General features: G+C 43.8%; 2 protein-coding genes across 6 annotated transcripts in view; one reads left to right on the top strand and one right to left on the bottom strand.

The window, feature by feature from the left end:
* The window catches only part of TMEM50A (transmembrane protein 50A), a 127,788-nt gene that overhangs the window by 3,869 nt on the left and 97,765 nt on the right, over positions 1-26,154 (bottom strand). The window contains exons 2-7 of one of the 2 annotated variants that reach the window (XM_063139945.1): positions 9,420-9,478; positions 4,628-4,740; positions 3,679-3,791; positions 1,610-1,677; positions 1,122-1,214; positions 46-115 (exon numbers count right to left, since the gene is read on the bottom strand). In XM_063139945.1, the coding sequence (XP_062996015.1) occupies positions 46-115; positions 1,122-1,214; positions 1,610-1,677; positions 3,679-3,791; positions 4,628-4,720 (437 nt within the window). In that variant the 5' untranslated portion in view covers positions 4,721-4,740; positions 9,420-9,478. Of the gene's footprint in view, positions 1-45; positions 116-1,121; positions 1,215-1,609; positions 1,678-3,678; positions 3,792-4,627; positions 4,741-9,419; positions 9,549-26,154 lie in introns of those variants that run through there. The other variant, XM_063139944.1, reaches the window with a different exon arrangement.
* On the top strand, positions 12,590-25,606 carry RSRP1 (arginine and serine rich protein 1). Of its 4 annotated transcripts, XR_010026076.1 has the most exons (7): positions 12,590-12,917; positions 14,215-14,273; positions 21,546-22,142; positions 22,609-22,753; positions 23,162-23,205; positions 23,863-23,943; positions 24,481-25,606. XR_010026076.1 is itself a non-coding variant. In XM_063140140.1 (5 exons), the coding sequence occupies exons 1-4, from the start codon at positions 12,844-12,846 to the stop codon at positions 22,743-22,745; spliced, it is 867 nt and encodes a 288-aa protein (XP_062996210.1). In that variant the 5' UTR covers positions 12,590-12,843; the 3' UTR covers positions 22,746-22,753; positions 24,481-25,606. The 4 variants fall into 4 exon arrangements, 1 of the variants encoding a protein (XP_062996210.1); XR_010026077.1 differs by lacking the exon at positions 23,863-23,943; XR_010026075.1 differs by having other exon boundaries at positions 23,162-23,943.

Genomic DNA, 26,154 nt, shown 5'->3' with positions numbered 1-26,154 from the left:
TAAACGCAGGCGAACAGAGAAATGATGAGAGGAAAGTGTGCTTACCCAAAAAAGATAAAAGCATTTTGGAAGAAGACTGCTATTCCTGGGTACACTGCTGGTTTTTCTGGTTTGTCTGTGAACAGAGGGGAAGGGGGAGTGTTTTAGGTGATATCCAAATGTTTATTCTTAGCCCATTCTCCCAACAACATCCAACTTATTTATCTTGTAAATTTAGAAGGCCTCGCCAGATGGCTTCTGATGATGCCACTTCTATCAGAAACTGGCAAACAGGTTTTGTTTGTTTATTTACTTAGCTTTTCTATCGTAATGGTTCTCAAAATAGTTCACAGTAAAAACACAATTAAAATATTGATCAATTTAAAAGTGCAATCAATAATTAAATGCCACAAGAAAGTAAATACAGTACTACTGGAAGGTTGAGAAATGCAATAAATAAATACATACAAATTATAGACATGACTGGGCCGCAAAAAAGAAAAGGGCCACTACTACTGGCTCATGTGTATCCGTCTCAAGTTCTCAGCTCCCAGGTCCAGACATTAAGGCTGCCATCCTAAATACACTTACTAAGGATTACGCCCCGGTGGGACTTACTTCTGAGTAAAGATGCATAGGATTGCACTGAATTTGGGGTGCTTGACAGTGCAATCCTATCAATGGAAGCAAGTCCCACTATGTTCAAAGGGTTTTCTTCCCTAGTTAAGTGTGCAAAGGGTTGCAGCCTAAATAACTTAATGTTTCTTACATTTGTACCCCACCTTTCTTCAGTACGGCAGAAAACATACAGAGGGTCCCCAAGGGCCTCCCATCCAAGCACTGACCAGACCCGCCTAGCTTCGGCAAGCTTGCTGCATCATGTGGCTTCAAGGCACAGCTCTATACAGAAGGAAGACAATGCTATGGCCAGCACAGTTCGGCTTCTGGAAAAGGAATGCCTCAGGCCCGTTCTTTGGGTAGAAGGACATTTCTCATTATTATTTATACTGTACCATTAATGCACATAGCACTTTGGAAGGGTTTCATGAGGACCCCTGCCCCTAAGGCACTTACAATCTAAAAAGTATGGGTCACATGCTTAGGTGTTCATTTCAAAAGGTCACCCGTAACAGTTATCCTACCGTTAATAACATAGCCTCCGAAGAGGACCCACATAGATGCAATCAGAGATCCAAACGCCAACATAAAACCGATGAACAGCCAGATGCGAGCACCTTAAAAGAACACACATATACACATGTATTACAGGAAGCTCCATTATCCCAAAATAATTTGCCAGAATAGGACACAAATAACCCCACCAGCACTTTGTAAAGCCCATCCACATTAGGTACTACACAAAAAAACAACTGAAAATGCAAATGTTTCGGCTTGCCTTTAAACTTGTCTTGTAAAGCTGAATTCATTACTGTCTCTTAAGTGGCTCTTTTTAGAGTCTAGTGTAGTGGAGAATGTGTGCAGCAGGGAGATCTGGGTTCAAACCACTGCTTGACCATAAATACATACATTTGTTGGGAAACTGCTAATATCATGGCAAACCAGACCTTCCCATTTCTGCAGCAGCCCGCCACAGAGCGCAACAGCTATAACGTTTAGGCATAAAGATTACCTGTTTGCCCAAGGCAGCCTTCACTGTAACTATCCCCACGCACTTGTCCATTGGATACTGCATTGATCCTACATGAATAAGACAGGACAGAGTTCAACACATTCAGGTACTTAGAATTTAGAATCTGTATAAGCACTTCTGAGCGTTCATAGAATCATAGAATAGTAGAGTTGGAAGGGGCCTATAAGGCCATCAAGTCCCATCCCCTAGTGCAGCGGTTCTCAACCTGTGGGTCGGGACCCCTTTGGGGGTTGAATGACCCTTTCACAGGGGTCGCCTAAGACCATCGGAAAACACATATTTCCGATGGTCTTAGGAAACTGTATTGACTGAACTATGTCATGTATCATCTTTTGTATTATTAAAGCTATTGTTATGTATTATTTTCATTAGCAAACCATCCCATGACAATGGATCGTGTAGAGAAGAACGAAAATAATTTTATGGTTGGGGGTCACCACAACATGAGGAACTGTATTAAAGGGTCGCGGCATTAGGAAGGTTGAAAACCACTGCCCTAGTGCATTATTTTGTTGTAATCTTAACAACAACACTGTAAGGAATGCTGATATCATTATACCCATGTTGCAGGTTTGGGGTGGGTGGGCTAAGAGTGAGAATTCATAGCAGAGGTGAGACTTGAACCAGGGATTTTCTACTTTATAGTTCAGTGTTATATCTAATGGCAGCTTTGCCTTAGCAGACAGCACTTCCACTTGTGCAAGTTGGGGCATCCTATTTTGCCGATTCCCGCCCACCCCACTTCTGCACCCCTCCATGCCATATACCATTTTATTCTGGAGTCGTCCTCATCGTCGTCCCCCCATCCTCATGAGCCGCTTACCAAGTGGGGATGGGAGGCTTAAGTGGGTGAAGGATCGACAAATATTGGGTGCTCTGATGCGCATGCAGAGGTACTTTCTGCTCAGGCAAAACCGCTACATTATACCAGCCCTCTATGAGGAATTTACAGCTGAAACCATTTGATTCTCTCGCCTTGCTATGCTTACTTGCATTTATGGTCAACTCGTTTGAAAAACAGTGTAAACCGTTCAGAAATTAAAGAAAATACCAAGGGGTATTGCTGTCATTGGATTGGGAGTCACAATCCCAAATGAAACACCAATTTCCTGCACAATTATGCACACATTTCAATGTACACAGCCACACAAACACATACAAGCTACAGCTTCATACCTCAAAAAACTGATGGAGCCATGCACATCCCCCAAAACCAAACAAGCAGTGTGTGAGTCCCAGACTCAATACTGCACCATGCCAACATGGAAGCAACCAGACCATCGTGAATGTTGATGCGATCATGAAATACATTAGGGTCAACCAGGTCCATGCCTGCTATAAGCAGGCTGCAATGCAAAAGATGCACACAAGTGCTATACTGAGGTAAAACAAAAAATCCTGGAGGCATGTTTGAAAGTTCTGATGGTTTAGAGACAAGGTCTCCAACTTTGGGCATTGCCTTTTCATTTCATGACTAAAATACACACACATACGTGTGTGTGTGTTTACTATTTATAGCATTTTTATCCTGCTCTTCTGCCAAAACAACTCCCAGAGTGGCTTACCAAGGTAAGAAATAAGACAGGAATAAGTACATTATACATTATTTCTCTTGCAAGGCATGAACTCAAAAACATCAGGATCTATGCCAAAATAAACACTATTGTTGTAATTCATCATGATGAAATAAAGGACAAGTATGGACTCCCCTGGGACCAAATAAAACCCAGGGCTACAACCCTATGTCTACTTACTTGGTGTAAACCCTACTGAATTAAATGGGACTTTTTTTAGCATGCTTAGAATCAGGCTATAAAAGAATAATCCTATGCCAAAAAACCCCACCCCCAAACAAAAGTGCTTTACTTTATCCGCTTACATAACATGTATCATATAAATATTGGACTCATTTCATTATACAAAACAAGGACCAATATATAGCTTGATTAAACATAGGAAATCCAGCTGATATATCAGATCCTACATTTTAAGGTATATTTTAAATACAAATTCTACAAGAATAAAACTGTGATGGGAATAATACCTACATTAGGAATGCAACTGTAGCTATAACTCCACAAGCGTGGTATGAATGGTTGAACTGTTTCGAATCTGGGTATTTAACAGCTGCATCTATGATAATCCACCAGCCTGTAAAAAACTATTTGAACACAACATGAATGTGAGCATCGACACAATACTGCTGTAAATCTTATATCACCTCTCTATAAGACATTAAAAATGGCAATATTTAAAAGGTTCGGGGAGAACATTTCAATGGCCAAGGACAGTCTGTTGCTGACAATGAGTAGCAATAGTATACCATTTGCATGTAAGGGTGGCAAATCGGGGGTGAATTAACCCACAATTTGCTGGGTTGTGTGTGCACTATGATCTCATTAGATTTGCAACCTCTGATTAGAGGCTGCTCCATGACATGCAAACCCAAGCACTATGGGTTATTCATTAAACACTTCAAGGGGAAGCTAAGAACTAATCACCCCTCGTACTTATGGTTCCTCTACTTGTGGAATTTTGCTCCAATTGATGCCCAGCATGTCCCATCCTTATAGGCCTTGAAGGAGGCCCCAAAGATGTTTATTTAACTTATTGTTTTATTCTTATTTTTTTCTTTTCTTTGTGCATTTTGGGTTTTAAAAGGCCACTTATAAATCTTTTAATATATACACTCATACACCTGCCAGCTGATAAAACTTCCTGCATCTGACAACATATGCTCTAGTCCACAAACATTTAGTCCACAAGATATTTATGTCACAATAAATATCTCCCACAAGACATGGGTTATTTTTTGGGTGGGGAGCTACAACAGAGCTACCACTCTGGAATTTGTCATCCTATATGCATGTAACTATTGAATTAAATTAAAATAATTTGGATTTTAATATGCCGGGTAAAGGTCTAATTAAAGTATTGCAGACACTAGTGGGACGTTTAAACAACAGAAAGAAAGAAAGAGGGTGAAGCAGTACGCACCAGCACTCCAGCACCAATAGAAGCTATTGTATTTCGTTTTTCTCCCCAGTCAACACACTCAGAGCACCTCATGTTCTCAAGGAATCCAGACATATTTCAGTGTTTTGAAAAACCTGGAAAAGAAAATTTCATTTCTGTTTCTCTAGTTTCACTTTCTTTGAAGCGTATGGCTTTTACTGTATTAATTGCATATGTTACTTTAAGAATGTTAGACGAAAAGCAGGATACAAATCCTCTAAATAAAAATCAGATCCACAGGAGTGTGGTGCATACACAAATACACACAGACAGATACAGATCCTCAGTAACTAGACTATATGTACTTCCTATTGCCAGCAATCCGGACTTTCTAAGAATACAGGTCAATATTAAGATCATAAGAACAACCGTCCTGGATCAGAGCAAGGGTCCATCCAGTCCAGCATTCTGTTCAGTGATCACACAGCTGCCCACGAGAAACCCACAAGCAGGACAGGAGTGCAACAGCACCCTCCTGCCCAAGTTCCCCAGCAACTAGTGTACATAGGCATACTGCCTCTGATACTGGAGGTAGACCAGCTGCCATTGACAGCCTTCTTTGTTCAACCCCCTTTAATGATATTCAAAGTGATAGCCATCACTTTATAAATAAATAAATAAATTTATAAATAAATAAAATAAATAAATATGCCCTGTGTGAAGCATTTCATTTATTTGTCCTGAATCTCCCACCAGTCAACTTCGTTGGATGATCCTGGGTTCTGGTATAATGGGAGATGGGGGGAATATCTCCCTATCCCCATTCTCTACACCATAATGTTGTACACCTCTATCATGTCTCGCCTTACTCGCCTTTTTTCCAAGGTTAACAATTGCAGCTGTTGTCATCTTCCCTCTTATGGGAGTTGCTCCAGCCCCTTGATCATTTTAGTTGCCTTTTTCAGGACCTTTCCCATCTCTGTAATGTCCTCTTTTAGGTACACTATACAGCATTCTAAGTGTCGTCACACCACAGATTTGCATAAAAGGTTTATGATCTATGCAGTTTTATTTTCAATTCCTTTCCTAATGCCTAACATGGAATTTGCCTTTTTCACAGCAGCTGAACATTGGGTCAACATTTTCATCAAGCTGTCCACAACCCCAAGTTCTCTTTCTTTCTCAGTCACTGCTAACTCAAATCTCATCAACATATATGGGGATTTTTTGCCCCAATGTGCATCACTTTATGCTTGCATTCATTGAACCGCATTTGCCATTTGGATGCCTGTTCTCCCAGTTCAGAGACAGGAGGACCTCTCCCCTTATTCCATGATTTGTTCAGGAGTCTTTGGTGAGGGACTTTGTCAAAAACCTTTTAGAAGTCCAAGTAAACAATGTCCATTGGACCACCCCTGTCCATACGACACTCTCAAAGAACTCTAAAACATTAGAGACAGGACTTACATTTGCGGAAGCCATGTTGATTCTTTTTCAGTAGGGCTTGTCCTTCTATATGCTTACCAGTTTATCTTTAACAATGCTTTCAACCAATTTACCTGGAACAGACAAGCTAACTTGCCTGTACTTTCCTGGATTCCACCCCTCTCCCATGATCCCTTGTTAAAATTGGGGTTACACTGACTGTTCTCCAATCCTCTGGTGCAGTGGTTGATCTTAGGGACATGTTACATATTTTTCTTAAAAGATCAGCAATTTCATTTTTTTAGTTCTTTCAGAATCCTAAGATGGCTACCATCTGGACCTGGTCATTTATTATCTTTGAATTTGTCAATAAGGTTGAGAACTTCATCTTTTGTTACCACTACCTCTCAGTTCCTCAAGGCTACCTTCCTCACAACATCAGTACAGGCACAGGTATTGTCCTAGATCTTCTGCAGTGAAGTACTCCTTTCACTCCATTGTCAACCAATGGTCTATTTGCCTCCATAGCTGGTTTCCTGCTTCTGAGATAGTTAAAGTGTTCTTTATGGTTGGCCTTGACATTGTTAGTGATATTCGCCTCAAAATCCTTTTTTGCATCTTTTATTGTCTGCTTGCATCTCCTTTGTGCAAGCTTTTGCTCCCTTTTGTTTTTCTCATTTGGGCAAGCCTTCCATATTCTGAAGGAAGCCTCCTGTTCTTTAATAGCTTCTTTGACCCTGCTTGTTAGCCATGCTGGTGACCTCTAGGACTTGGTGCTACCTTTCCAAACCTGTGGCATACATTCTAGCTGAACTTCTATTACTGTGGCTTTGAGTAACCTCCAAGCATTTTGGAGGGATTGACTCCTCCTTTCAACTTCCTTTTTACTATTTCCCTCACTTCAGAGAGGTTTCCTCTTTTAAAATGTGACTGTATTGGATTTCCTATGCAAAACTTAAATATATGTTAAATCTGATAGCACTGTGGTCACTGTTTTCATCTGGTTCAACATTTACATTTTGTACTAAATCCTGGGTGACCCCAATTAGGATTAAATCCAGGGCACCTCCCCTCTGGTTGGCTCCATTACCAACTGTTCCAGGGCACAGTCATTTAAGGCATCGAGAAATTTAAGCTCTTTGTTTTGACTGGAACATGCATTTATCCACTCAGTGTGTGAGTAATTGAAGTCACTCATTATTACAACACTTCCTTGTGTGGATGCCTCCCTGATTTCATTTTCCATCTCAAGATCAGCCTGAGTGTTCTGGTCTGGGGGATGATAGCATGCTCCTAGTACTAAATTAATGTTGGAGTTCAGTGCTGTCATCCATAGACAATGGGTAGCATGACTGGCTAGGGAATGCTGGGAATTGTAGGACTTTTTTCCTGTCTAAACATCTGAATTATGACTTTACTGTAGGGTAAAAAAAACTTGAACTCAGTGGGGCCTACTTCTGAGTAAAATAGATGGATAACTACTTTATAATGTGTATGTTGATGTCTTTATAGTATTTTAATCCACCTTGTGAAGGTTTAGTGTGCCCCGAAAGGCTGGTTAAAAAGTTTCAAATACATAAATAACCCAACCCAACCAAGGCTCCGTTAAGGCTGCCACATTAAAAGCCTTTGTTGTTGTTTATTCATTCAGTTGCTTCCGACTCTTCGTGACTTCATGGACCAGCCCACGCCAGAGCTTTCTGTCAGTCGTCGCCACCCCTAGCTCCCACAAGGTCGAGTCCGTCACTTCCAGAATATCATCCATCCATCTTGTCCTTGGTTGGCCCCTCTTCCTTTTGCCTTCCACTTTCCCTAGCATCAGCATCTTCTCCAGGGTATCCTGACTTCTCATTATGTGGCCAAAGTACTTCAGTTTTGCCTTTAATATCATTCCCTCAAGTGAGCAGTCTGGCTTTATTTCCTGGAGTATGGACTGGTTTGATCTTCTTGCAGTCCAAGGCACTCTCAGAATTTTCCTCCAACTTCCTTCGCTCAGCCTTCCTTATGGTCCAGCTCTCGCAGCCATAGGTTACTACGGGGAATACCATTGCCTTAACTATGCGGACCTTTGTTGTCAGTGTGGTGTCTCTGCTCTTAACTATTTTATCAAGATTTGTCATTGCTCTCCTCTCAAGAAGTAAACGTCTTCTGATTTCCTGGCTGCAGTCAGAGTCTGCAGTAATCTTTGCACCCAGAAATACAAAGTCTGTTTGCCAGTTATCAATCAAGCTGGTTGCCATAATTTTGGTTTTTGTGAGGTTTAACTGCAACCCAGCTTTTGCACTTTCTTCTTTCACCTTACTGAAGAGTAAACCACTCTTTACCTACTTTAAGAGTAGGTCCTCTGGGAAGAATCCACTTCAGCTAGCAAAAACTAGATTAACTGCTGTTACCCAGAGGACCTTTTCTTCCGCTGCTCCCAGACTGTGGAATGACCTGCCGGAGGAGATTCATCAACTTGACAGTCTTTTAGAATTTAAAAAAGCAATAAAGACTGATCTATTCTGGCAGGCCTATCCAGTGAAATTTTGGAATGTTTTCAGGATGTTTTAATCATGTATGATATGTTTTAATCCGTTTATATCATGTTTTTATACTGTTTGTTTTATACTTTGAATTGTTTTAGTTTTTGTGAACTGCCTAGGGAGCTTCGGCTATTAATGCAATAAATAATAATAATAATAATAATAATAATAATAATAATAAACCCCTCTGAACTCAATGGGGCGTGTTTCTGAGTAAAATGGATAATCATTTTGCAGTTTATATATTGGTGTTTTTATAATATTGTAAGCCGCCATGTGAATGTAGCCTGCTCTAAAAACGAATAAAAACATTTTAAAAATAAGCTAAACCAACCTCATTTAGCTCTATGGGATTTGCAATTGAGCAAAATGGATAGCTAAAGGATGGATGGACGGACGACCTGGCCCAACCCAAGATCCCGCTGCCACCCTGGAAATCTTACCGTGAAGTAAATCCCACTGAACCCAATCGGGCCTGCTTCTGAGAAAAATGGATGGATAACACACATTTTGTAATGTGTGTGTTGGCGCTTTTATAACTTTGCAAGCCGCCTTGTGAGGGTATATGCCCTGAAAGGCGGGTTAAACATCTTTTAAATAAATAAATAGATAGATAAATACCCCGACGTAATCCAAGGCTCCATTAAGGCTGCCACTCTAACCATTTCTTCCTGCGGAGTAAGTCCCACGGAGCTCCTACGGGGCTTACTTCTGCGTAAAGGAGCTCCGGTGGGCGCCCCCGCCCCCGCGACACACCCACCTCGGCCAAGGGCTCTCCGCGCAGGGGTAGCCCGGGGCTGCGGCCTTCCTTGGCCAACCAAGACCCTCCCCCGGAGGGTTATGGGATTATCGGGGAAGGCTCAAGGGGCCCCTCCCGCACGTACCTGCTTCAAGGGCTCGCTTGAGGGAAGTAACTCGAAGGGAGAAGCGAATTCCGCCTCCCCTCAGCTGACCGAGTCCCTCAGCAGAGGCAACGCTAACCCCGCCTCTTCCCCACCAAGTAAACAAAAGGAGGAATCCGGTTTAGGAACCCGGATGCTGAAAAGGCCGAAGCGGCCGTTAAACAGAGCGCCTCTACTGCGCAGGCGCGTCAACGTTACTTGCTAGGCTTTGCAGAGGGAGATGGAAAAGCTGAACTTGCTCATGCGCATTGGCGGCCTTATAACAACCGCCTCTACACGGAAATGTTATCCGGCAGGTTTACGCCCGAATCCGAACGGGAGGGAGGATTTTTCCTGAGAGCGCATGCGCCGTCAGGTCCGGCGCGGTAGACCAGTTTCCAGGGAGGGGGAGAGGAGGAGGAATCGCCCAGGCGCCATATAAATGGGGGGGGGGGTGTTAAGTGAGCCTGAGTGGTTTATATGCTGCGCGCATGCGTGTTGTATTTGTTCACAAGCAGCTGCTTCTAAGGAACCATTTATAACCAGGCTTCCGCTAACCGGGTGCCCCCAGATGTGTTAGACTAGCTGGCTGGGGATGTTGGCAGTTGTAATCGAACACATCTGGCGGGCACCGGGTTGGGGGGAGGCGGAGACACATGGTAAAATCCAACATCACTCCTACTTAAGAGTCGACCCATTGACATGAATGGGACTTGTTAGTCACGACTAATTTAAGTCCCTTTCATGTCAATAGGCCTACTCTAAATCGGATTCACCCTGGATTTTAACCCCAGGGCCGAATTGCTGCAATGATTTGGTAGCTTGAAGTAGACGCGCAAAAGTTTGTGGTATTTGACACACAGGTCTAATCTGGGGGGAAATGAGATTAAAAAAGGAATCCCCTGCAAATGCTTCCAGCGCTGTGGAAGAAAGAAACAAGCAGATAATGTTTTCACATTGTACAGCGGGTGGCGGCGGCGGCTGAGAATTGACCCTCACTCCTGAAGCCTTTGGAACAAGCCTCTAGCCTCAATAACGGATTGTAGCAGTACAATCCAATATATTTCTGCATAGGAGTAAATCCCATTGAGGTCACTGGGGCTTACTCCCAGGTAAATGCGTATAGGAGTACAATCCTATGCTTGTTTGGACAGAAATAAATCCTACCCCAGCCAGCAATGACAGTTCCAATGTCAGTGGTGCTGTGAATCCACTCAGAATCAGACAGAATTCTAAAGGGGCTATCCAGGGTGCTGAATCGATGTCGGGGATAGGCTTCAGCACCATAATAATAATAATAATAATAATAATAATAATAATAATAAATTTATTACCCTCCTCTCCCTCTGGACGAGCCTCGTGTGGCGCAGAGTGGTAAGCGGCAGTTACTGCAGCCGAAACTCTCCCCACCGCCTGAGTTCCATCCCAGCAGAAGCTGGTTCTCAGGCAGCTTCTCAGGTCGACTCAGCCTTCCATGGCTCAGGTTGACTCAGCCTTCCATCCTTCCGAGGTCAGTAAAATGAGTACCCAGCTAGCTGGGGAAAAGGTAACCATGACTGGGGAAGGCAATGGCAAACGCTACAAAGTCTGCCAAGAAAACATCAGCAAAAGCAGGCGTCCCTCTAGGAGTCAGTAATGACTCAAGTGCTTGCACAAGAGGTTCCTTTCCTTCTCCCTCTGGATCAAGTCAGGGAACAACATTAAATACAATATAATACATAAAACTAGTTAAAAGAGCATATACAACCAATACAATATTAAAGTAACAATCACAACATCTTAAAATTCTTAGGTTTAAAATTCATCTTGGTAGGCCTGCAGGAAGAGACTAGTCTTAATAGCTGCTTTGGATATATCTCTTTTATAGTTCTGACTGAAACCCAGATTCACAGTCCCACTGATCTCGGAGCCACAAGACTCCAAAGAAATAAGACCCACCGTGTCTTACACATCTAGGAAAGTGTGTATATAAGATTACAACCAAAGAAAGAGTGTATGTTGCAGGTGGGGCTGAAATTATCCAAAAGCCGCTTACGACAACCTTGCAAGGCAGTGGAGGCTGGCAGGGCCGGTGCCAGACTATTTTGCGCCCTAGGCAAGGCGAGCTACTTGCACACACACACCCAAATTGCGTGGAAGTCTGAACGTGTGCGCCGAGTGGAGAGCTGGAACTGGCTCACTTTGATTTGGGGCCGAGCCATCTGGAATTCACCGGGATTTACTTCCGTGCCTGGCATCCCGTTCCCCTCCGCACGTTTACTCGGGGGAATAAGGCTTCTGAGTAAGGAGGCATAGGCAGATCAGGCTGCACTGGTGCCTCCCGGTGCAACGCTTTCTCAGATGCAAGTCCCGTTGATCCACGTGCACAGGATTGGGAAGCAGGAGAGTTTGCCTTGCGAGGAGTCCACAAGTCCCTAGCTTTCCTGGAGGAAGGGAGAGGGTGTCCCGCTTGCCCGCCTGCCTGGACATCGCGGCCTGTTTGAGGAGAGAGGTGAGGCGACCTGGTGCCCTTTCCTCGGGAGTAAGGCAGAGGCTGGCTTGGGCCAGGGTTGAGCTTGCCACGTGCTTTTTCTTCTTCTGGCAGCAGCCTCCTGGCTCTGGGAGGGTGGCTTCCAGGCAGAAGTCTGAATGTGGAGCCACCCACCCCACCCCACCCCCACCCCCACCCCCACCCCAGCGTCCCTGGCTTCGCTTCGGCTGGGCGGGGTGCCATCTCGCCCACCCAGGCCCAGCTGAATCCTCGGGCCGGCTCACAGCCAAACAACGTGCGTGAGTGCTGCCCAGCGCCCCTCTTAACTTGGCGCTCTAGGCGGCCGCCTGAGTGCCCTCTATGGTAGCACCGGCTCTGGAGGCTGGTGGGGCTGGAAATCCATTCTGGGTTTCAGTCAGAACCAACCAGAACTATAAAGGATCTATCCAAGGTGCTGAACCTATTTTGAGGATAGGGTTCATCACCCTTTAGGGTTCTGGCTGGTTCTGACTAAAACCCAGAAGGGATTCATAGCCCCACCGATATCGGAGCACCAGCCTCCACTGCTACACCGTAGCCTCGTTGTCGTTTTTATTCTCCAACTGCAGGCTGGGCGAGGGAGGGAGGCAGGGGAGGCGCTTCCTTGTTTCTATGGCAACCCCTCGTGGCGTGCGCAGAGGAGCCTTTGTTACATAAACACGTTCGCCGGTGAGGCGGATCCTCTGGGAGCTTCTTGCGCGGCGCTGCTTCAGTTGGTGTCCCGGAGCCCCAAGGAGCCGGTCGACCTGGCGGCAGCTGTTGGCTGTGAGGCATTTTAAGGCCCTTTTTTTGTTCGAGGCTCGCTTTTTCGCAGGCCGTGCCCGAGAGGAAAGCGAGCGGGCTGTCTTGTGGTCGCTTTTGTGGAGACTCCTGAGCGTCTCTTGGTCCTCACGGCTCGGTGGTGCCTGCCTTCTCGTCATGGCGGTCACCAACGAAACCGGGCTGTCTCCTCAGGCGCCACCGCAGGGCCGAGATCCCTCTTCTCGGGAAAAGTGAGTCTGAGGGGATTTAAAAAACAAACAAACACGGGGTGTGGAGGGAAAAGGTTGGGAAGTAGGGCGGCCAGCTGACGGTTTAAACAACTGCATCCTGCTCTTGTCTTGAAGAAAAGAGTTTTCCTTACGTCGACGGTGGAGGGTCCACATTTGCATTATGGCCATATCTGGTTAACATGCCTCTTAGGGTAGCTTTGAAAAAAAGCTTTAGACAAACGAATAAAGCCGGGTGGTGGCGGTAAGAGAAATGCATGCTTGCTACCTTTCCTTGGAAGTAAGGGCGTGATAAAAAAAAAACGTAACAAATGAGGCAATTATTCGTAGGAGGAAGGCTGAAGATGGTGTTGTGGCTTAGGACAACCCTGCAAGGTAGTCCCCTCTTGCTATTCTCCCCCCCCCCCCAATTGTTGGGTTTACCGAAATCAGCAGGTGTGTGTAGATAAGCATATTTGCGTTGTTTTACGCCCTCGTTCGGAACTGTATCCCAGCTTTAAAGTAACTAACTGTGGCTGAGTTCGGACGACACGCGAATCAACGGTTGTTTCCCATACGGGTCCTATGCTAGCCCCCACCCCCACCCCCCAGCTGATTAGCGTCTCTCTCCCTTTGCCACGCCCGTTTCTGCTGTCCTTGTTTCCCCCAGGTTAGCCCTTTTAAATAGAAGCTTCTTAGAGAGGAAGGACCTGGTTAAAAACACTGCAAACTTTTGAGGGAAGGAGAAAGAGGCTATAGGTTGAATTTTAGCTGTAAACCACGATTTAGGCTGTTCTGAATACTTAGAGATTTAAAAGTGTTGCCATGCCTGCTTCTTTTATTTGTTCTTTCTGCAAACTGCCTTGGGAACCATTAAGGGTGAAAGATGGTCTATAAACATAATAACTCGTTCTTGGGCTTCTTAAGTACTGTACAAAGTTGCTGCATTGTTATCTATTGGGTTTTTTTCTCCACCTAACAAAAAGCCCTTCAGCTGACTTCTGTCTCAGGGTACAAGATACTTAGTAATTGGGAAAATACTTATAAGGCCAGGTCTTGCCAGAGTTCATTTCATCATGAGCTTCCTTATACTTGGTGGCTCTTCTGAGTAACATGCATAGGATCAAGCTGTTAGTGTTTTTGTTGTGCATTCCAAGTATGTTGAAACTGCTTATCATTGGGTGCTTTAAAAGGTTTTAGGGGAGTCACTTGAATGTGTGTGTTTTTCTTGGTTGGAGGTCATGGGAAGAGACTTAAGGAAGTATAGGGTGATGTTTTCTTAGAGAAGTGATTGGAACTCTGATACTCTTGTTCTTCACAGGAGCCCTCAGCAGGTCAATGAAACTTCTGAGCAGAATGAGAGCTCTGCAGTAGCTGGTGGTAAGTTCTTTATGGGAATGTATGTCTAGTATTCTGTCACTTCTGCTTTATATCTACAACTAGCAAAAAAGCCCATCATTGTAGAGGAGCAGTCTAGTGAGGAGGTTAGTGGGTTTTGACCCCTCTGCTAGGCCAGAAGCTCCTGGCAGTTATCTTTCTTGGAACTTCCATAGAAGGCCGCAGTTCTGAGAAATGTCGTTAGATGGCGCCAGAGGGCAAAACATAGAAGTGGCTTGGAGGAGCCCTTTGGACTTCTATCTTGGAACTTCCATAGAAGGCCCTGTGAGCTCAGAATTTTTAAACATGCAAATAGAGAATGCAGAGGCAGTGGATTGGCCTATAAGTGCAAATAGGAGGGAACATGCAAATAGCCTAAGTGCAAATAGAAGAGAAGGCAGAGGCAGTGGATTGGCCTATAAGTGCAAATAGGAGAGAACATGCAAATAGCCTAAGTGCAAATAGAAGAGAAGGCAGAGGCAGGGGATTGGCCTATAAGTGCAAATAGGAGAGAACATGCAAATAGCCTAAGTGCAAATAGAAAAGAAGGCAGAGGCAGGGGATTGGCCTACTGGTTGGCAATGTCATTGTGACATCACCAACCAGTAGGCCAATCCACTGCCTTCTCCTATTTGCATAAGTGGCTTGGAGGAGGCCTCTGGGCTTTTATATATATTAGTACAACGGCTTAGCAAAAAAATCATGCACATTGTGATACAAGTGTGAAATCTGGTATGGTGGTATTTATGACCATGTAGATTAAAATGAGATATAGGGGTATCTTGTGAAATCATCGTTGCGGCCGCCAACTTGGAAAATGGCAGCCAAAATCCAGTTTTCGCACAATAACTCTATTATTGGTAATCTCACAGAAAAGATGTCGCAATACAAAATTAAAAAGCATAATATTTTCTACAAAAAAGTCATTAACAATCCTTTCACAGGAGCAACCCTCATCGAGATATAAAGGTTTTATTCCTACCCATTTGTCTGAGAAGTCAACAACATGCACGATCTCACCCTCATTCCAATCTTGCACGTTGCGTTGCAAGCCTGAAACTTTCAGAGGTCACATTTTACACATTGTTCAACATTATCAAAATAAAGGAAAACCGATCCTCCACAGATGCAAACATGTGGAATTTCGCATTGGTGGGCTAGCAGGACAATGGCTTAAGGAGGGAAAAATTAAAAAATCATTAAAAAAAATCAAGGAATGGACCGATCTGATTCAAGCTTGGCATACCCAAAGCCCCACTTAAAAGCTCTCAGGGTCCCAAGTTTCATCTGTTTATCTTTAAAAATAAGGGAGCTGTGGGCAAGGAGAGGGGTAGGGTTGGAGCAGCAAAAGTACCGTATGTTACACCGGCTCAGCCCCTTGGGTTGAAAGGCGTGGAGGAGGAGAACCACCCCACCCTCCCCTTTTATCAGTAAGCTCTCCCTTATAGCACACACCCACAACAAAGGAAAAAGCAAGAGGACAGCCCTACATGGAGGCTTCAGGGTGCATTAAATTCACGTTGGGGAAATAATCAAGACTTTGCCCATTCTAGGAAAAGACAGAAAAGGCTGGGGAAGAGGCATGTGAGTACCATGCTGCAAAACCACACACCAGGCATGGCGAGAGTGCATTAAATCACTGGTGTGAGGGAGCCCTACTCTGATTCAGCATGCCAGTCTCTGATGTGACACAACAGCAATTGAAAACAATAGAAAAGTTTGTTATAGTAATGTATGATCATACTAGCATCAAAGAAGACGTAAACAGGAAAGAACTATTTGCAAAAAATGGAAGACACATGGAATGGATCCCACAAACTTCAAGTGCTCTGTTAAAGCATGTAAAATGTGCTGTCTTTGAAGCAGGTCATGTGTGGGGGGAACCTCTTTACAGCTAATACTATCATACCCTGATCCCAGCAACTGGGGATGGGAGAAAGATGCTGAATCTGGCTGCCTACCTACATGGACTACACTTCCTCCTGCTTCAAAATCCTGCCTCGAGTTGGTTTCTTGTGGATGTAAAACAAAATGTGAGACTAATAACAGATGCAAATGCAGTACTGCTGGACTACCTTGTACTGTGATGTGTCAGTGTGATGGAGAATGTAGTCGAGACTAAAAAAATCACTAAAAAAAGTTTTAAGCTCTGTTATTTTAAAAAACAAAAAATGGTTAAATGTAATTTTTTATGTGTGTTACAAGTTAATTTAATACATTTGCTATTCAGTAAACAGATTTCTATAATTATCTAAAACCCAGATCCAGAAAGAATAAATGAACCTCTTATGGAAATTTCGCATTATTTCTATTAACTCTCTTCCCAACCGCCCCAAATTGATGCCTCAGTACGTATTCTTGTTGAAAAATGTATAAAGTGCACGATTTGGCCAGAAATTGTCATTAAGCCACTGTACTATATATAGATATTTGCACCCCATGGCTGAAATTCTACAGTGCTTGGAGACTGGGGAATGGGGCTCAGGGCAGAGCCTCTTCTATAAATGGACCATGCTTTGCTGAAGATTCAATTGGCTGTAGTTGGAGCATTTGAACATGGAAAGGATTCTAGTGCACTATGGAATAGTGTCAATATGACCAAGTTTCTATGTAAGAATATTAATGAAACTCAGAATGGTAAAGGAAAGTCTCAGAGCAGGAGAGCAAGGAAGAGCAGGTTCATGGAAGAAAAGGTTTGAGGAAACTGGACTAATTATACCTTTGGGATAGATGATGATCAGGAGTCTGGAAAGAAAGCCCTATGAAGAGAGACTGAAACAACTGGGCATGTTTAGCCTGGAGAAGAAAAGATTGAGGGGAGACATGATATCGCTCTTCAAATACTTAAAAGGTTGTCACACAGAGGAGGGCCAGGACCTCTTCTCAATCATCCCAGAGTGCAGGACATGGAATAAGGGGCTCAAGTTACAGGAAGTCAGATTCTGGCTGGACATCAGGAAAAACTTCCTGACTGTTAGAGCAGTACGACAATGGAACCAGTTACCTAGGGAGGTGGTGGGCTCTTCCATACTAGAGGCATTCAAGAGGCAGCTGGACAACCATCTGTCAGGTATGCTTTAGGGTGGATGCCTGCATTGAGCAGGGAGTTGGACTAGATGGCCTTATAGGCCCCTTCCAACTCTACTATTCTATGATCCAGTGGTGGTTCTGTGAGGTGAGACTAGAATAGCTGCAATTATATAATAGCAGCTGTCTTACCTACAGTCAACTATCTTATTTATCTCTGTGTACATAGTGCCTCAAAGTACTAATTTCACTGTTCTGTAATGTCAGTATACCTTGCATCCAAGTAAATCTGCTTAGGCTTTCGGCCTAAATATGTGAATTCTTAACTCCAGGATTCAAGCATTTCTGTTGGAAAGTAGCACCTGTGGTCATTATCAAATAAGATTTAAAATGTGTTACTTGAACATTTTATGATAGTAGGTTTTTAAAAATTTGCTTCTGAGTTCCCAGCAAGGAAACATCTCACTCCCAGCTGCAACATCTTTGGGGGACTGGGAGCTTAAGAGGCAGGCTCCTACTACCTGGGTTTTTGACCATCTGATCCAGCCAGGAGAGGAAGGCCTGCAGAGCAAAGGACCAATCAGCGGCTGCTGTTGTCCTGCCTAGTCTGCGGAACCTCCAACTGCCTCCTAGCAGACTCAGGCTCCCAGCAAAGAAACATCTCACCCCCAGCTGCAACATCTTTGGGGGTCTGGGAGCTTAAGAGGCAGGCTCCTTTGTGGGCGGGCTCACCGCGGGGGGGGGGGACTCCAAAGGGGTTTGCCAATTTGGGGAAGCCACTTCAGGGCAGTACACAAGGGCGGGGCCTGTCCCCTTGTTTGTTTTGTTTTGTTTCTTTTCTTTTCTCCTCCCCCCCCTACTTTCGGCCTGCTTCCATTTAGTCGTGTGAGGGTTCTGCCAGCCTGTCATGAACATCTGCTTTCCTGGGAGTGGAGGAGATGATGAGAGTCCGGGAGCAGCCATCACAGTTATACAGGGCAGAGGGAGACACAGGGCGGGGAGACAGCTGCACTGTCATAAGAGAGAGTGCAATGACAGGGTGTTGGTTGTCCCCAAACGTCCCCCCAATTCAAATAATTTAGATGGCCCTGGCAACAGACCTCCTGGGTTGAAATTGCTGCTGGTGAACGCCAGGTCGGTTAATGGGAAAACAACTGCTATCCAGGACTTGATCCTGGATGAGCATGCCGACCTGGCCTGTATCACAGAGACCTGGTTGGATGAAGCTGGGGGAGTTAATCTCTCTCAGCTTTGCCCACCAGGGTTCTCTGTCGAGCAGCAAACAAGGCCTGGAGGGCGGGGAGGTGGAGTGGCAGTGGTCTATCGGGATTCCATCCCCCTGACCAGGTGCCCTGTCCCACAGTCTGCAGGGTTCGAATGTGTGTATCTGAAGGTGGGTGCCCAGGATAGAATAGGGATTCTGTTGGTGTACCGTCCACCCCGCTGTTCAACAGTCTCCCTTCCTGAGCTAGCCGGGATAGTCTCAAATTTGGTGTTGGAGTCCTCACGGCTTGTTGTTCTGGGGGATTTCAATATCCATGCTGAGGCTGCCCTGTCGGGAGCGGCTCAGGACTTCATGTCCGCCATGACAACTATGGGTCTGTCCCAAGTAGTATCTGGCCCCACCCATGTTGCTGGGCACACTTTGGACCTTGTTTTCTGTGCTGGATGGGGTGACAGGGATCTGAGAGTGGAGGAACTTTATATAGTTCCGTTGTCATGGACAGATCACTACCTGGTGGGGTTTAGACTTGCTGGCACTCAGAACCTCTGCAGGGGTGGAGGACCGATTAAGATGGTCCGCCCCAGGAGGCTGATGGATCCAAATAGTTTCCTGATGGCTCTTGGAGATTTTCCTGTTGCCTCGGCAGGTGATTCTGTCGATGCCCTGGTTGATCTCTGGAATACAGAGATGGCCAGGGCAGTGGACACGATTGCTCCTGAGCGCCCTCTCTCACGTTGTGGAGCCACACCAGCCCCCTGGTTTTCCAGTGAGCTGGCAGCAATGAAACGAGTGAGACGGAGGCTAGAGCGACGTTGGCGGAAAACTCGGAATGAATCTGATCGAACACAGGCTAGAGCCTATCTGAAGGCCTACTCTGTGGCAATTCGGGCAGCGAAAAAACTTTTTTTCTCTGCCACTATTGCGTCTGCAAAGAGCCGTCCAGCAGAGCTGTTTCGGGTGGTCAGGGGCCTTCTACACTCTGGCCCCCAAAAAGTGATTTCAGACCTTTCAACAGCCTGTTGTGACCAATTCGCCCAGCACTTTGCAGACAAAATCGCTCGGATCCGCTCTGACTTGGATGCTATTGTTGATACAGATCCAGTGGATGTAACTTTGGCACCTGCTTGTCCAGTATTATTGGATACCTTTCAATTTGCACAGTCCGATGATGTGGACAGGGTCCTTGGATTGGTGAGAGCCACCACGTGTATACTAGATCCTTGCCCTTCCTGGCTTATAAAAGCTGCCAGAGGGGGACTGGCTGAGTGGGTAAGTGGAGTGGTCAATGCCTCCCTTCGCCAAGGAAAGGTCCCAGCCTGTTTGAAGGAGGCAGTGGTAAGACCCACACTGAAAAAGCCCTCCTTGGCCCCCACTGTATTGGATAACTACCGGCCAGTCTCCAACATCCCATTTTTGGGCAAGGTATTGGAGCGTGTGGTGGCCTCCCAACTCCAGGGATTCCTGGATGAGACGGATTATCTAGATCCATTTCAATCTGGCTTCAGGCCTGGTTATGGGACAGAAACAGCTTTGGTCGCCTTGGTGGATGATCTTCGCCGGAAACTGGACAGGGGGAGTGTGTCCCTGCTGGTTCTGCTGGACCTCTCAGCGGCGTTCGATACCATCGACCATGGTATCCTTCTGGGCCGCCTTGCTGGGATGGGTCTTGGAGGCACTGTTTTACAGTGGCTCCATTCCTTCCTGGATGGACGGACCCAGAAGGTGGTACTGGGGGAGTCCTGTTCGACTCCTTGGCCATTGGCCTGTGGAGTCCCTCAGGGCTCTGTTTTGTCTCCCATGCTATTTAACATATACATGAAACCGTTGGGAGAGGTTATCCGGAGTTGTGGGGTGCGGTGCCACCAGTACGCTGATGACACCCAACTCTACTACTCCTTTCCACCCAATTCCAAGGAAGCAGTTTCTGTGCTAAACCGCTGTTTGTTGGCAGTAATGGATTGGATGACGGCGAACAAATTGAAGCTCAATCCAGATAAGACAGAGGTGCTCCTGGTCAGTCGAAAGGCAGATCAGGGAATAGGGATTCAGCTTATGTTGGATGGGGTTACACTCCCCCTGAAGACGCAGGTCCGCAACTTGGGTGTGCTTCTGGATTCAGCCCTGAGCCTGGATGCCCAGGTTTCGGCGGTGGCCAGGAGTGCATTTGCACAGTTAAAGCTAGTGCGCCAGCTGCGCCCGTTCCTAGAGATGTCGGACCTGGCCACGGTGACACATGCCTTAGTTACATCCCGATTAGATTACTGTAACGCGCTCTACGTGGGGCTGCCTTTGAAGAGTGTTCGGAAACTCCAGCTGGTTCAAAGAGCTGCAGCCAGATTGTTGACCGGGGCTGATTACAGGGAGCAGACAACTCCCCTGTTAAAACAGCTCCACTGGCTTCCAGTCTGTTTCCGGGCACAATTCAAAGTGCTGGTTTTGACCTATAAAGCTCTATATGGTTCGGGTCCAGGTTATTTGAAAGAACGTATTCTCCCCTATGAGCCTGCCCGTACTTTGAGATCTTCTGGAGAGGCCCTTCTTTTAGTCCCACCTTCTTCACAGGCACACTTGGTGGGAACATGGGAGAGGGCCTTCTCGTTGGCTGCTCCGGTGCTCTGGAACTCTCTTCCTGGGGAAGCTAGGCTGGCCTCCTCCTTGATGGGCTTTCGGAAGCAGGCTAAAACTTTCTTGTTCAAGCAGGCCTTTGGAGAGTAATCCAGCCCTCCATCTATGTTAATGTTTTATAATTTTGTTGTGTATTTTTTTTAATTGTTTATGGTTTTGTTTCCCTCCCCCCCCCCCCCATGTATATTTTAAACTTTGTAAGGCCGCCTTGAGGCCCAGCATTGGGCAAAAGGCGGGATACAAATAAATATAATAATAATAATAATAATAAAATATAAGATGTAAAAGAATATAACATAATATTGTTTAATTGTATTGTTGCAGTTCACAATCCTCAAACTCTTAAAACATAAGTCAAATCTTATCTCTTTCTGTGTTTAACACATCCACCCTTAAAGAAATGGGGACTGAGCAGCAGAAAGCAGAAGGCACTGGTTATAAAAATACTGAAAATCTGAGATCTAGCAAGAGGACAGATGAGATGACAAACTTCATGGATCACTTGACTTTGAGTTCACCAAAAGAGATGTCTCGTTCAAGGTCAAGGAGCAGCTGTAGCAGGAAATCCTCCTCAAGATCATCTAGCAGGTCATCTTACAATTCACAAGCTAGTTCAAGCACTTCATCTTCAAGAAGCTCTAGGAGTAGTTCTAGGAGCAGATCAAGATCACGTGCTAAAAGGAATTGTTCTCAGAGGTTCAGAAGATATTCAAGGTCTTATTCTAGGAGTCAATCAAGATCACGCAGTTACAGATATCGAGAAAGGTACCATCCTAGATACTACAGGAGATACCGTTGTTCTCCTCCAAGATACAGATCACGGAGCCGGTCTGCTGGAAGATTGTACTATAGGAGATCTTACTCAAGAAGCAGATCGAGAAGCCAAAGATATTATGGATTTGGAAGGACCATATATCCTGAGGCTTATAGAAGCTGGAGAAGCCGCTCCCAATCAAGATCCCGCAGTAGAACTCCTCTACGCTTGACTAAAAAAGGTATTGGGCAAGGAGATATTGGGCAAAATAATTAGGTTCTCAAAAGTCCCACTATAGAAAGTATCTCCAAGCTGACATTCAAAGGTTCCAAGCAATTTCCCTTATCCAGCTGTGGAAATAGAAATACCTGGAAGCTCCTTGCTGTACTTTCTTTAACTGGTAAAAATACTGCATCTTGTAGCTGTATATTGAGTCCTTGTGTTTGAATGGATAAGAGTTAGTAATCTAATTCCAATTCTAAATTGGCTGTAGAGTCACTTGGTGGGTTTTGGGAAGTCACTGCCTTCGTTTCTTATGTGTAAAAAGGAGAGTGTTAAGGATATACGTACCTCAATGTTGTTAAGCATGAGAAGTAGTGAGTTAGTGGGAGCTAGGCAGGTAGACTGAGAGGGGTAAGGACAATATTTTCCAAATGAGAAATTGGTGTCCTAGTTTAAACTCATAACCTTGCTCTCTTTTTTAATAGAAAAGAGAGAACTACTGGAAATAGCAAAGGCTAATGCAGCAAAAACCTTTGGAACAGACACTACCTTGCCAGCCAGCTTGAGAATCAGTACAAAATTAAAAGGAAATGAAATTGGAAGCCAAAAGACAACAGCATAGGGTCAGAGGTAAGTAAGTATGAAACCAGTCTTCAGATGCTGAAGGTACATTCTAACAAAATTGCATGAAAAATAAAGCTATTTTATTATTAATGCAAAATAAATGGTTTCAAAACTCAGTTCTCAAATTTGGAAAGCAAATGGCAATGATAAAATTTTAGCTTGTGAAAGTAGAATTACCAAATAACCTTAAATGTTTTCAGAATTCCTAGTGATAAACCGTATATTAAATTAGTTTAATAAAACTAGCCTGTCACTTTGGGCTTGTATGTATTAACCCAGATAAGGTTAATTTAAATGGTTGTTAAATTTTAAACTGTGTTTAATACCTATCAAATTCTCATGCAACAAATTGTTCCCAGAAAGCCATTATCTAGACAAGCAGCACATTTTACATGCTTTATTTCTGTCTTATAGAAATGAGGAATATTGTCTCCAGCACTGATGAAGAAAATCTGGTGGTAATTAAGTGATTGTGGGCTGTAGCTGTGCTGACTTAGGGGAGGGAAATATGAGCCACGCTAATAAAGCTTTGTCATGTTAACACATTTTCAGATAGTTGGAAAACTTTTATTCAGATGTTCCTGCTCCTGTATAGCAGGGAACTAGTTTTATTTAGTAATTTAAGCAAGGATTTTATGCAACTGTAAACTGGTATAGGTGACCCTCATGATATGTGCAATATATTCCAGATGTTGAAAGTCAGAAGAAGCAGCTTGCATCACTTGCAGATAAGTTATTGATCTTACACAAATCTTTGCAGACTTTATATGCAGGAGTCAATGGAGGTCATTATTTTAATGAGATTACACTTCATGAATTCATTTCCCAATTACGTAGTGATAACCTAAACTCTGGGGATGGATATGAAGGCTGTACACAGTATGTTTACTGAAAATAACAAGCACGAAATTACTAATAAATATGCGGTAACTTGTCCGCACCTGAAGCCTGATTCTGACCTTGTTAATTGAATAGGTTTACTGGGAAATATTTCCAGGTAAGGAAGTTTAAAACCGCATCTATAGCATGTGCATTTTAGCTTCGAGACAAAAAAACCTATAACTGCTCAGCCATCTAGGTGACATTGGTTTTAAAATACAAACCTCCCTCTCTAGCAATCCAGAAAGCAAACTGAAGATGGCAAAAATGGAACTGAGACTGCTTCTGCAATGAAGGGCATAGTATTCAGTCCTAATGTGAGTTCGTACATCTGAGATCAAGAAACTGAATATTTTTCTTGAGCTTACTTTGCAATCCTGTACAAGTATATTAAGAAACCAGGTCCATTAAGTTTGATAAGTCTCGCTTACAAATAATTATCCATGGGATTGCAACCTTTCATGTCAAAACTTCATGTAAGATTTTTTTCAGAACTGGTATAACTCCTCAAACTAAACCATATATCAGCTAATATAGCCCACAATTTATTGTGATATTTGAACTTTGTGGAGATTTTACCTACTGATATTTTAATATGGTTTATTTAAAACACACAGTTTAGACAATTGAAGCTTTCATTTGTTTAGAAACATTGGAGAAAGAGTAATCTGGATACTGTTTAACTGAAATGCAATATTTTTGGTTCTTTACCTATAAAATAAAGCTCTAGTATGGAAGCAGGCTCATGCGTTGATCCTTAAGGAGCTGTGTATATCTTTTGACTTTGTATATATCTTTTGACTTTGTTCTAAACTAAATCCCTTTTCATGGTTAATCTTAATTTTCTTTTTCAGAATTCAGTGGCAAGACTAGTGGCCTCGAAACCAGTAAGTCTTCCTTTTAATGTGACTGCAGTATCCCAAGGAAGAGACGAAACAAGGGGAGACACCATCTGAGCAATGGATTCCTGTTAAGAATGAGGGAAATGCCCTGTTCCATAATTTTCACCTAAAACTACATCTTTTAGAGGACGCTAGTTCTGTTCATTGAGTAGTTGAGGCAGTATGAAATCCTCTCAAAATTTAGGGTTTAAATGCAGGGTTAATTTGATATTGAGTTTGTTTTCCAGATATAAAATAGAGTACAGAGGCCCAGAAATTACAGGTGGGAATTTACATTTCTGTAATTACCTTTAATGTAATGGTACCAGATTAAATTACAGGTGGGTATCTCTTTTCTAAGTGTGAGTCATGTAGCAGTTTTCAATGTTCTACTATGTGTAACTTGATTACTACAAATAAACCTATGTTTTGTACATTTCAATACTGTTGAGTCAACACTTTAAACAGTGTGATTTATGGCTCCTGCTGGTAATTCAATTGGCTTGTTTAGTTGCCCCATATTTCCTGAATGCAGCTGTATTTTGCAAAAGGCAAGACAGTGAAAAAATGCCACTTGTTCTCTTAAAGTGATGAAATCCTAACTTTGGCATCTGCATAGTTGTAGTTCCTACACTTTTAGTTAAACTTGATATTGGAAAAGCTTAATTATGACGCTCTGAGCTTGTTATGCATGTTCTAAGTAACTGCCTTTAGGTAAGGTCTTGGTTGTAGATTTTGAAATTTAAGTTTTTCCTTGCTCTTTACCGGAAAGGCTTACATTTTAATGGAAACGCAATTTAAGCAGGCTATAGTTCAAGCAGAAAGGGCTGCTCAGGGCAAGCTTTGTTACTAGATCTCAAATTGAATGTCATATGAAACCAGCTATTAGGGAGTCCATTCGTTGCATAGATTTATTACTGTGTAGCTAAGTGGGGTTGGTTTGTATGACATTCAAGGAGAAGATGCTGGACTACACTAATTGGTTCAGAAGCTAAAATTAAGGAACACTTCGTATAAACGACACCTTCCCTTCAATCTCCATACTACTGGAACATATGTATAAAACAAAGTTTTTTAAAAAATAAACCTGTTCTAAATATTGTGTGGAATTTTATTGAATCTTTATACTTTACAAAAAGCAAATGAAATATGCAGAGTGAAAAAAGCTTGAGCGACTTCTGTCTCCCCTGACCCTGGCAACTGAAACATATAAATAGATAATATGCCAGATAGTCTAATGGAATTTAAACCAAAGATAGCCGAGAGCTTACTTTAAATAATTGAAAATAAATGTTAGTTTGCTGTAGTGAGCAGACTTTTTAGCAAAACAATGGAACAAAATGCCCACTGCAAGGGCAGTAGTATAATGCAAGACCTAATGTTGTGAGACACTAGCACCATCTACTGGCAACAACAAAACTTAGTTGATAGACTTGTTCTTTTACCTAATTGCTGGTAACGTTTAGGCAGCCATGCTATATCCAGAAGCACCAAATGTGGAGTGAGCTGCAGGACTGGGAAGGCAAAGTCTTCAAGCTAAAGCTTCACTGCATTTGTTTAATGAATTGGTGCTACAGAAGCGAAGGGTATTGAAGCAGACCCTTGGTCCATCATCTAGCGCAGTATTGTTGGACTGGTGGTGGCTTT

The sequence above is a fragment of the Elgaria multicarinata genome, chromosome 13 (assembly GCF_023053635.1).
Source record: "Elgaria multicarinata webbii isolate HBS135686 ecotype San Diego chromosome 13, rElgMul1.1.pri, whole genome shotgun sequence".
Classification (NCBI taxonomy): domain Eukaryota; kingdom Metazoa; phylum Chordata; class Lepidosauria; order Squamata; family Anguidae; genus Elgaria; species Elgaria multicarinata.
Note: the sequence above shows the minus strand (reverse complement) of the source record. Positions and strands in the feature narration are given on the sequence as shown.

Excerpts from the sequence above, each read along its gene's own strand:
- RSRP1 (XM_063140140.1), top strand. The coding sequence starts at position 12,844 with ATGGCGGTCACCAACGAAACCGGGCTGTCTCCTCAGGCGCCACCGCAG. Across the intron at positions 14,274-21,545 it reads GAGCTCTGCAGTAGCTGGTG|AAATGGGGACTGAGCAGCAG; the intron begins GTAAGTTCTTTA and ends CCACCCTTAAAG. Across the intron at positions 22,143-22,608 it reads TCTACGCTTGACTAAAAAAG|AAAAGAGAGAACTACTGGAA; the intron begins GTATTGGGCAAG and ends CTTTTTTAATAG.